An 11,468-nucleotide genomic window follows, 5' to 3' on the forward strand; every position below is an offset into this window, starting at 1 on the left:
ATGTCACAGCTAGAAAACACATCCAATTTTGTCTTATTGTTCAAGGTAGCTCCTTCACCTGCAGTCAGTGATACACGGGGGGGGGGGTGGGGGGAATGGTTGAGTAGATTCTGACAACAGCCCCAGCTGACAGTGCTCAGCCTTTCGTGAGATTATATGAACAGTGTGCTTTCCACTGCAGAGTGTGCATACACCATAGAACCAAGCAGTTTTTGAGAAAGGAGACATCTCATTTGTTTCCAGCGCATTACGCTCTTTTGTAGAGAACCTGGTTGGAGCAGGAGTCAGTCGGACCAAAGGCCAACAGACGAGAGAAAAAGCACTCTCGCACTGTACGTGCATGAATGCTCGGCCCTGTGTTTGGCGCGCTGCATTCAGATTGCCCCAAGCAGTGAGAGGTTGGTGCAACATGTACACCACCTAGCTCTCAAAACAAAAAAAGTAGTGTGCGATATGGTAGAAGACTATAAGGCCATCTGAAAGTAGAGGCAAGAGGTTATGGTCCTCCTCCGGATAATTCCTATAAATAGACCAGAGCTGGCCTACAATCCAAGAGGTTTTTATGCAAATTAAAAACAGAATCTGCCAGAAAAGCTCACTCTAAGTAGCACACTTGATTCATTGTATTTTATACTGCGAAAGAAAGTTTTTGGTAACAAAAATCAGAATCAGTTAGCCGTGAAAATACATTTATTTAAAATATAATGTTGTAGCAAGTGAGTAACTGATACAAAATGATGGAATACATCTGGCAAATAGTTGGTGCAAATAGTTGGTGCAGGAGAAAATGGAAAAATGTTATGTCAGTCATTATAAAAAATGGAAATTTTAATGTCCAAATTCCTGGATCCGTATAAAAAACAAATGACTTGTTTCTTGGCCAGTTGTCTTACAGAAAATCATTTTTTTGTGACTGTCCGCAAATATAGCCCTCATGAAATCTACCTCACTCTAACGCTACCCCTTTGTCAGCTTTACAGTTCTCTTTGCCGAGGCTTCTTAATCCCGGATCTCACCCATACTCTCTGCTATTGTGCTCCATTTTTCTGCAACAACGATGATGTTGTCGACAGTTGGCGTTCTCACAGGATTTGCGTGGTTGTTTACTGCAAGTCGTTTACTGTGTTGTCTGCTGCAATTACTCAGTCATAAGGTTTATGCTCCTTCCTGACTCTCAAAGACTAAAACATCTGTGCAAGTTGGTGGGAGCGATATTTGTGTGGGGTTTGCAGCATTTCTTAGGTTTTAAGTAATCTTCAAGTTTATCCCAAGCTTAATATATCCTGAATGTGTGAGCTCAGCAGCACTTTTCAGGCTTCTCCAGGAAAAGCATAAACATGTAGTAAATCGACCTTCAATTTGGATTTTTAAATTGGGGCCTTGAGGTGCTTTTTTTTTCTTCCTTAGAATTGCCTTGAGTGCTGGAAAGAAAGGTATTGATGATGAATGATGATGCTTAGTCTGTGCTACCAGCTTCCTTATTGAGAAGATGTCACCCTAAACTGCAGAACAACGGGGAAGTAACGAACTCAATCACCAAACTGATACACTACGCATGACCTTTATTTTTAATTCTATTAGAGGACAATCTTTAAAAAAAATGAATGGATAGATCAAGTTGCCTCAGAGAGTCCAAATTAGTCTTACCTTTGCTGAATTTAATGAGGGTGGTCAAATGCAAATGTGGGACTGTGTTAGAGTGAGGCTGTTGTCTGGCGTGGTTCGATGATGGATAGGGCTGCCAGCCCTCTGGGGTTTCACTAATACTGGAGTCTCTGCAGAAAGAAGGGGAGAGTGCATTGATAGATGTGTGTGTGTGTGTGTGTGTGTGTGTGTGTGTGTGTGTGTGTGTGTGTGTGTGTGTGTGTGTGTGTGTGTGCGCGTGGGTGCGTGCGTGCGTGTGTGTGTGTGTGTATGTGTATGTGTGTGCGCGCGCCTTCATGTTCAAGTTGAATGTGTGTTTGAGCACAGGTATTGCAGTAGGTTTGTGTAGTGTACACCTGGCTGTATTCACAAGTGCAAAACAGAGCACCATCTTCTCTAACATCGTTGAGGTTTTTAGAAAGGGAGTCAATGGGATTGAGGGAAGTGCTCAATTAGTTTTGAATTTGAACTTGGTGCTTATCAACAATATATTGGTCTTGGGTTGATATTCACAGGGTATAGTTGAGTATGTGTTCCTTGCTGAATGCGTTATCCTAGTCTTAGGACACTTGAAACTTCTTTACCAGTACTGGTATAAAGTCATGGAAAAGATGCAACACTTGGACGTTTGCTGGTGAAAAGTAGGAGCATTAAATTGGCACATTATTTCTAAAGCCTCCCTAGCAGTACCTAGAGCATGTTCTAGCCATACTATGTTTTAAACAGTCTTAATTGAAGTATATGTATTTATAACCATTTACAGCTGGACTGCAGTGTTCACCACACATCATGGTTCAAAGTCCAAAAGTGGTGAACAGTTTAGTTGGTTCTGGGGGTGGCGCTAAAGCAAAGGCCATAGATTCAGTGCTTCCAAAAACCTTTTGTAGGAGCATGAATCCATTCAGTGATTCTTGTTGGAGCTTGTTTGCCTAGAAACTTAAAGTTTGACTTGAGGTTGATGCGAGATGAATTCTTACAACATAATATACCATAATGGAAAGTGTGCAACCTCTCGGGAGCATACATTAACCGCCACACGACTATTAATATTTAAAGACAAAAGTTGCTCGGGACCAAAGTGTTGGTCAAATGAGTGGCCTAGATCACTATCTTCAAGCTCCACAGATGTTGGGTGGACCATATTGCTTACCACCGCTGCAAAGAGCAGCAGCCGCCATCATACACTCATAGTCCTAAAACTTTTATTTTACTGAAAATTGCTTAACAGTGTAAGTATGCAGCGTCCCTGCTCGAGATGGCCAATCTGGGCAGCTGCTACATTGAGAGTCGTTGCGTTATGACTCTGCAGAGTGTAAACAGCTGTGTGTGTGTGTGTTGTGTGTGTTTGTGAGTGAGATTGAAAGCCACGGCAGCACACCTGCTCTGCTTGGACCATCAGTGTCTCTGGACCTCATATCCCATTCAGGCGAGCTCCTGTGCGGAACAGGAGCATATGGTCTAAAAGAAAAAAGAAAGTTCTTCCTTCCTTTGTGCCGCTGCTTTATAGAAGGCCCATATACCAACAGCGCACCCAGGAAAGCTGTTCCTCCTCCTTCTCACCCACAGCACTTTGCCCCTGTCTGTCTCAGTTGCCTCCTCAGTGATGGCTTTGGTGGTGGTCATCATCTGACATACAAATTTATGGGAGGGAACCGTCTTCACTCAGCTGAAATAACTGGATGACTTGGATCTATAAATTATTTCAAATGCGGGTGTCTTTTGGCATTTTTTTCTTTAAAATTATTTTCAAAATGAAGGAGCAACTATTCTGTGGCTTAGAAAACATCATATTCCCATTCATATTCCAAGCATTTCTTTTCATATTATTTCAATAGGAGTGCTGGATGTTTAAGACGAGGCAGTATGAGATTTTCGGATTGTTGCACTTCTGTGTTGCTATTCACTATTGATGTGTTTTCTCATCGATGCAGAGATTTGGGTTGAGGGAGCGCCCCCACTTTGGAGGAACACCTGTTTCAGCCTGCCCTCCAGATGGTTAGCAAATCTAAATGCATTTTATATGATGTCACACTAATCTGAATATAGCATGGCATGCACATCAAAACCTATGCCTTAGGTGGTGACGGTGGCATCCATATGCCATCATGCATGGAACATGTTTACAGTAGTGTTTTATTGTAATGATTTTCTTGCAGAGCATATGTTACTGATAGGGAAGAAAGTAAAGTACACAAGAGGATTACGTTTGTCACAATGTTCTGGATTTCTATTATGCTTTTATTCATTTATTTATGTATTATTTTTAGTCCCCATAACTAGTTATATAGAACAATAAAGCAATAACTCCCCCTGGATATGACCAACAGACACAGAAATAAACTGCTGAAAGGACAACATTAGGGCTGACCCAAATGCTTCTAAGCTTTGTTGTTGCCATGGCAATCAACGCCCAATTCCAGTATTGTGTGTTTATATATCATTTTTAATTAGTGTCATACATGCATTACCTCAAAAATCCAGAATAGCTCATGAAATAAGGAATAGTAATCTCACACTTTTCATGTATGTATCAACAATAATTCTAATTTGTTGTTCTTAGACAGCATTGTTTTTTTCATGTGCATAGGGGCGTGGGTGTCTGTGTTAGTCTCGCTTTGCCAGAGCCTCTTCCAAAGCGCACTGGAGAAGAGGCTGGCTGCTCCACATAGCATTCGGGGATGGAAGGAAAACATGCTCTGGTTCATTGGCGTTTCTTTAAACCAGTCACAATCGTCATCGACAATGCTAAGCCCCGGAGAAAAGCTGCGGTGCAGCTGCAAAATAGGCCTCGGAAGCAACTTGTTTTGGTGGAAAGTATATGTTTAAAAGTTGTTTTAGGTGTGTAACAGAAAACTCCCATTGGACAGATAGTCTAGCAAGCTGTCTGGACTTACCCTGCCGAGATCTGAGGAGCAGTAAACCATAGTCCTCAGAAATCCATCAGTTTAAAATGCCAACACAGAGAGACTTAGACTTAGACTTCTCTTTATTAATCCTTTTGGGATGACTCCCGCTAGGAAATTGAAAATTCCCACAGCAGTTTTTGCAAGAAAAAAAAGACAGTATAAAGACAATAATAGTAATAACAACAGTAATAATAATAATAACAATAAGAACATTCGTCAAATAAAGATAAAAAGTATAAATCATTATCAAAGTGTCCGTGTTGAGTCCAGTGTTAACGTGATAAAGTGACCAGGTATTAATGTAAGTCCAGGTGTGTGTATGTATGTATGTATTGTATTGTCCTCTCTGCCTTATTTCCTCCTCCCCCCGAGTGAGGAGTTGTATAGTCTGATGGCATGAGGGACAAAGGAGTCCTTAAGTTTGTTGGTCCGACACTTAGGAAGGAGCAGCCTTCCACTGAACAGGCTCCTCTGGGTGCTGATGACTGTGTGCAGGGGGTCATTTTCAGTAATGTCCAGCAGTTTGTCCAGTGTCTTCCTCTCTGCCACCGTCACCAGTGAGTCCAGCTTCATGCCGACCACAGAGCCAACCCGCCTGATCAGTTTATCCAGCCTGGAGGTGTCCTCCTTCGATATGCTGCCCCCCAAGCACACCACAGTGTAAAAGAGGACACTGGTGACCACAGACTGGTAAAAGATCCACAGCAGTTTGCTGCAGATGTTAAAGGACCGCAATCTCCTCAGGAACCGCAGCCTGCTCTGTGTCTTCCTGTTCAGGTGGCTTGTGTGTGTTGTCCAGTCAGGTTTGTTGTCCAGCCACAGCCCGAGGTGTTTGTACGATTTAACTGCCTCCACCTCAACTCCCTCTAGCAGGACCGGTCGTGGTCTTGGTCTGGACCTCCCAAAGTCAACGACCAGCTCCTTCGTCTTAGAGGTGTTGAGCTGTAGGCAGTGCGACACCAGAGAACAAAGTCCCCCACCAGACTCCGATACTCCTCCTCCCTGTCACCCCTGATACACCCAACAATGGCCTTGTCATCTGCGTACTTCTGTAAGTGACACAGCTCTGAGTTGTAACAGAAGTCCGAGGTGTACAGGGGGAAGAAAAGAGGGGCCAGCACTGTGCCCTGGGGGGCTCCAGTGCTGCCTACCACAGTGTCAGACATGATGTCCTTTAGCCTGACGTACTGTGGTCCGTCGGTGAGGTAGTCTCTGATCTTGTCTACCAGATAGGGGTCCACTCCCATCCTGATCAATTTGTCCTGCAGTGTAGGGGGCTGGATGGTGTTGAAGGCACTGGAAAAGTCCAAGAAGAGGGCCCTCACTGTGCCGTTCCCCTCACCCAGATGGGAGTGGACCCGGTGTAGCAGGCAGAGGATGGAATCCTCCACACCAACATCTGGCTGGTACGCAAACTGCAGGCGGTCCTCTGCGCTATACTTGGGGTGTGAGGAGGCTAATTAAGATCCATTCCAACGTCTTCATCAGGTGTGAAGTGAGTGCCACCGGTCTGAAGTCATTCAGCTCGCTGGGCCTGTTCTTTTTGGGAACCGGAACGATGCAGCATGTCTTCCAAAGGGTGGGCACTCTCCCTAGCTGCAGGCTAAGGTTGAAGATCTTTTGGAGCGGTTCCCCCAGTTCTGCAGAGCAGGTCTTCAGCAGTCTCTGATACATTTTATCCGGGCCTACTTCTTTCCTGGGCCGGAGCCTCCTCAGCTGTTTTCTGACCTGGTCTGTGGTGATGTGGGGCGGTGATTGCATTGAGGAGACGGAGGGGGGTATTGTGGTGTTGGGGGGGAGGTGTGTAGAAGGGGGTATTGCGGTGTTTGGGGGGAGGTGTGTAGACTGGGGTATGGTGGTGCCAGGGGGGAGGTGTGAGGAGGGAAGAAGGAGACATTGCTAGGGTGAGGGGGGCAAGGGCTGGTTAAACCTGTTGAAAAAATAATTTAGCTCCGTGGCCCTCTCCATTGTCCCCCCTGTAGTTCTGGTCTTTGTGTTGCGACCTTTTGATGGTCCTCACACCTTCCCAGACCTCCCTCATGTTGTTCTCCCTCAGCTTCTGCTCCACCTTTCTCCTGTAGCCCTCCTTAGCTTCCCTCACACAGTGTTTCACTTCCAGTTGCGCTGCCTTCATGGCCTCCCTGTCCCTGCTCCTGAAGGAAGCCTTTTTCCTGTTGAGGACAGCCTTGACCTCCCGTGTTACCCATAGCTTGTTATTGGGTAACAGCGGACAGTCTTGATGGGGGAGACCACGTCTGCACAGAAGTTCAGGTAGTCAGTCAGACAGTGTGTCATCCCCTCTATGTCCTCACCACGGTTGTTTTTGGACCAGGGGGGTGTACAGTGGCTGTAGGTGAACCAGGTTATGATCAGACTTCCCCAGTGGGGGGAGGGAAGTCGCTCTGTATGCATCCCTCACATTAGCACACAGGAGATAAATTGTCCTGTTGTTTCTGGAAGGACAGTCTACAACCCTGTGAAAAACGGCCAAAGTAGAGTCCAAAGTTGCATGATTAAAGTCCCCTGAGATGATCATGAAGGCCTCAGGGTGCTGTGTTTGCAGCGCTGCTGTGACGGAGTGAATCTTTTCACTGTGGCTGCGTCCGCTCTCGGAGGGATGTAAACACAGAGCGCAATCACATGGCTGAACTCCCTCGGCAGATAGTATGGCCGCAGGCTAACGGCTAGCAGCTCGAGGTCCCCACAACATGAGGCTGTCTTTACGGAGACGTGTCCTGGGTTACACCAACGGTTGTTGAGATACATAGGATGCCCAAGGCAAGAAATATCTGGCCCAAAAGCATGAAATCCGGCATATTTTCAGGCGGCAACGAAGTAAGCCTTGAAGTGGAACATAGAGGATATAAAATAGTATGTGTAGGCCTAAAAGCGTTACTGTCCTGGGTGCTGAGATCAAAAGACAACCAGACGGAAAAAACATGTCACAATGTGCCTCACTTCATACTGGCGCCTGGCCTGAGATATCATCTAGCGTTACCGGCAACAAAAACTTAAAGTTTGACCAGGTGAGGGCAAGCAACTCTGCTGCAACTATCTGATGTTGAAGAAGTAAAGCTTCTGGAATAATATAAACATTTTTAAAAGTTAAAGTTGAAAGGCAAATCTATGTAGACCCATTGATGGTTCGCATCCTGTTTCTCTAGTCCCCCGTCAAAGTTTTGGTTTGATTACCAAACCGATAAAGGATATTTGGAAAAGCCCTGTACCACTTACTGTAAACTGCACCGACTGTCATTGGCTATATCACTTTTATAATAATAATAATAATATTATGATTCTCCTTGCTATCATCCAACTGCCCTTTTATTAATACAGATACAATTCGGTTGGAAATACTCAAACATTGGAGGCATCCTAACATGGACAGAATCAAAGCTGTACTTAAGTTCATGAGATGTCAGTAAAAAATTACTGACAGCCCGCAGCTTCATTCCAGGAACACTGATACTGAAAGGTGACTTGGTTCACCTTCTTTTACATAATTATAATCTACTTCAAACCTCATTCAGTTTCACACCCTGAAAAGGCTAGAACATGCTATCCAATCAGTCAGCCAGGCAACGGTAAAGGAAACACATAAACATGTGTACTTCCATAAAGGCTGAAGCTTTGATCACTGCACCTCCTTCATCTACAGCCTCGCGTGACATCCCCATCCCCTGTGTGAAATGTTGCTGAGTACCCGCTGCCCTGGCTTCATAGGTTCACATGTATATTTAACGCTCTCTCTGGTGCATTAGAGAGTAGTACAACTGAGCTGCCAAGATCTTGTCAGTTCACAAATCTGCACATGTGTAAGCAAAGATTTTGTGCATTAGCTTGGGAATAATTACATGCATAAATATGTATGTTCACGTGGGTATTATTTTTCCCCCAGTATTTTCTCGTGTAACATATTCGAGAGAACATACAGTATAGATATAGATCAGTCTCTTCCTTCTTCTGTGTGTGTGTGTGTGTGTGTGTGTTTAGTCGAATATATGTCTCTTCGTTTTGGCCTCTGCATGTGTGTGTGTAGCCCCAGCCCCTGTGATCCATCCTCCTCTGCACCGGGGTTAAAGCCGCACACTCAGGGCACAGGGGCTGCAGGAGGGAAAGCGCGGGTGGGCGGCTCATTAGATAGCACTCCCCGCGGAGTGTGAAGGAGAAAAACACCCATTAGCAAAACAAACGACGTGCCCATCGCTCACACAAACACGCAGATTGTTTACCGAGAGCCGGGCGGGCCAGCCTCGTCGGCAACCTGCGCCTGCTGGGGGCTTTTTTTCAAAGTGCTTCTGGGGTCACGCATGAGGGTAAGGGAGGAAGAAGGGTTATCTGGGATATATACGGCACCTTATGGAAAAGACAAATTAATACTTTTGCAGAGGTACAAATACTAGTCTTTAAAAAAAAAAGTAGATACACATTTAAGGTATGAAGCTAAAGAGCAAATCTGTGATGAATTCGTGTAATACTTTAATGTCCCATATTCTGCTCATCTTCAGGTTCGTACTTGTATTCACCCTCTGTCGGAAACGCGTAGTTTTAGTGCTTCTCTTTTTAAGCCCCCCCCCTTCTGTAAAAGCCCAGTTTGCTCTGATTGGTCAGCATTTCCTGTTCTTCCGCATCTGCGCTCTCGGAGTCTCTGCACCTACATTGCAGCCGGTGAATGACTGCAGTGGCATGTTATACCTGTATATAGTGTAGATGTGACATCAACACCGTATGTAAGTCCTGACGGCTCGTTTAAAGGCACTGTTTCTAAATACGGGCTGTGTGCATTTCTCTGTGGATTGAGCGTTTTGATACTTTCACGGTATTGCACCTCAACCCGCTTTTTGACAAAAAAGACATTAAAATCAAAGAAAATAAGCTACTATCTTGTACAAGTTTCTCACATCGACCGCCATAGATGACAGTCTGAGGAAAGTTTTTGAGGTCCTCAGTAGCAGTTTGGTTGTTCCTCCAAACTAAATGACAAAATAGGTAATTTGTCATTGCCTTCCAACATGACACATTTGAGCACTTTCTGATCCAGTGCCTAGATCAGCATGACAACATCATTTATAAGAGCCATCCAAAACTGTTGCAAATGACTATCAAAAAGGTGATTCATATCATCGTTTCCTGGTCTGCCACCTCCATGGTCCGATTTAATCAAATACAACTACATTGTTAGGGTTAGGGAAATATTGTGTTCATGGTTGAAAGAAACTAAAATTCTCAGCTAGGGTTAAGGGTTACATTCTTCTTACATTCTGTAGACAATACGGAGAGTCAGGTTGAATCTCTTGAAAAAACTCCTGAATTCTTACATATTTTTGTATCCATCATTTTACATCTTGTTGTATTATTGTCTCTTTATGTGCATGACTGGCTATACGGCTGGCCAACAAATGTAATGTACAGTAAAGTATTATTCATGAATCCACTGAAGAAGTTCACCAAATATCCCACGGAGAAGTGTGTAGGATTTAGTGGCATCTAGCAGTGACGCGATGACAGATTGCAACCAACTGAATACTAGTCCGCCAACGCCTCAGTTTCCAAGCGTGAGGCTAAATGCTAGAATGTAGTTACCCAACGAGAATAGTTCTATTTTTGTTTTACCTTGCATTACCTTTATAGTGGTGCTGCCCTCTAGTGGCCTGAGTTATACCAGGAGCAAATGAGGAAGTAAGGTGACAGTGTATTAAAACGCCAAATGTAATTCTTTACAAGTCCTTTAAGTGAGGCTTTTATCCAAAGCGACTTGCTATTGCTATTGTCAGAGGTCGCTCACCTCTGGAATAACTAGGTTGAGTGTCTTGCTCATCATTGGTTGATGTATTGCAGAGAGAATCTAACCCGGGTCTCCCGCACCAAAGGAATGTGTCATATCCACTGCGCCATCACCACACATTACCCACTAATTCCACGTAAGGAGTTAGATTTGGGGGGTTTAAGGGTCAAGCAAACACAGGACCTTCACCCTGGAGACAGAGGTTTCTGTCTGGTTTGAAAATAAAAGGTAAAAATGCAACATGGCACGCTCCTTGGAAGAGGACCTGCTCCCTATGAAGACTTGAATGGCTCATTCTTAGCTAATGAAAAGCTAACGGTTATACACTAATTTAAACCCCATTTCTGCAAATAACTCCCCCTAATCCTTTTAGTTTAAGGGCAAGGTCTTTTTTCCCCTTCTGACCAACAGTCCCAAACTCAAAAGATACCAAGCTTGTATAATATAAAACAGTAAAAATGCATAAAATGGTTGATATTTTTACTTGATTAATTACTTTAGGAATTGTTCCGGTGCTCAACAGAAGTAGATACTCCATCACAGTTATGACAGTAACAGAAAATACTTAAGATGTGTAAATACGTGTGTTATTTGTGCAGTGAAGCTCATCCCCAGCAGACTTGTGGGTAATTAGCGTATCTAAGGCAGGTTCGTCTCTCTGACCTCTGACCTCAGGAGTTGTCTTCTAACAGTACACATCGAACCCCCCCCCCCCCCCCCCCCCCCCCCCCCCCCCCCCCCCCCCCCCCCCCCACCCTTACCCCTAATACCCTGGCATCAATGCTGACATCTCATGAATCTCTGACAAAATAGAACCAAACAAAAACCAGCATTTGATCCGCGGGTAGTAGCACCAGAACTAATTTGCTATTATGCGTGATCTTCCAGTCATTTGTCTGGCTGACTGACTACACAGTGTGTGTTACGGTCGGCTGGCTCTGTCTGCGGAGTCCTCCTGCGTCAGGTGAATGATGGAAATAATATTCATCAGATGAAAATCAGGCCGAGCATCACGCCTCATGTTTTCTTTTTTCTTTTTCTTTTTTATTGTTAAGACAGGAGGTTTCCTGGAGTCTGTCTGGGGTTTCACATGCAGCTTCATTTCGCTCTGTTTCCCTCAAGGAACCCCCCCC

General features: G+C 44.5%; 1 protein-coding gene across 11 annotated transcripts in view; it reads left to right on the top strand.

The window, feature by feature from the left end:
• Positions 1–11,468, top strand: part of LOC117958594 (RNA binding protein fox-1 homolog 3-like) — a 407,104-nt gene that overhangs the window by 246,500 nt on the left and 149,136 nt on the right. For 5 of the 11 annotated variants that reach the window (XM_034895074.1, XM_034895073.1, XM_034895084.1 and 2 more), the window contains exon 1: positions 3,555–3,639. The exons of the other annotated variants lie outside the window; for them this stretch is intronic. In XM_034895074.1, coding sequence (XP_034750965.1) covers positions 3,570–3,639 — 70 coding nt within the window. In that variant the 5' untranslated portion in view covers positions 3,555–3,569. Of the gene's footprint in view, positions 1–3,554; positions 3,640–11,468 lie in introns of those variants that run through there. 11 annotated transcript variants of the gene reach the window in all.

This window comes from Etheostoma cragini, chromosome 15 (assembly GCF_013103735.1).
Source record: "Etheostoma cragini isolate CJK2018 chromosome 15, CSU_Ecrag_1.0, whole genome shotgun sequence".
In the NCBI taxonomy this organism is placed as follows: domain Eukaryota; kingdom Metazoa; phylum Chordata; class Actinopteri; order Perciformes; family Percidae; genus Etheostoma; species Etheostoma cragini.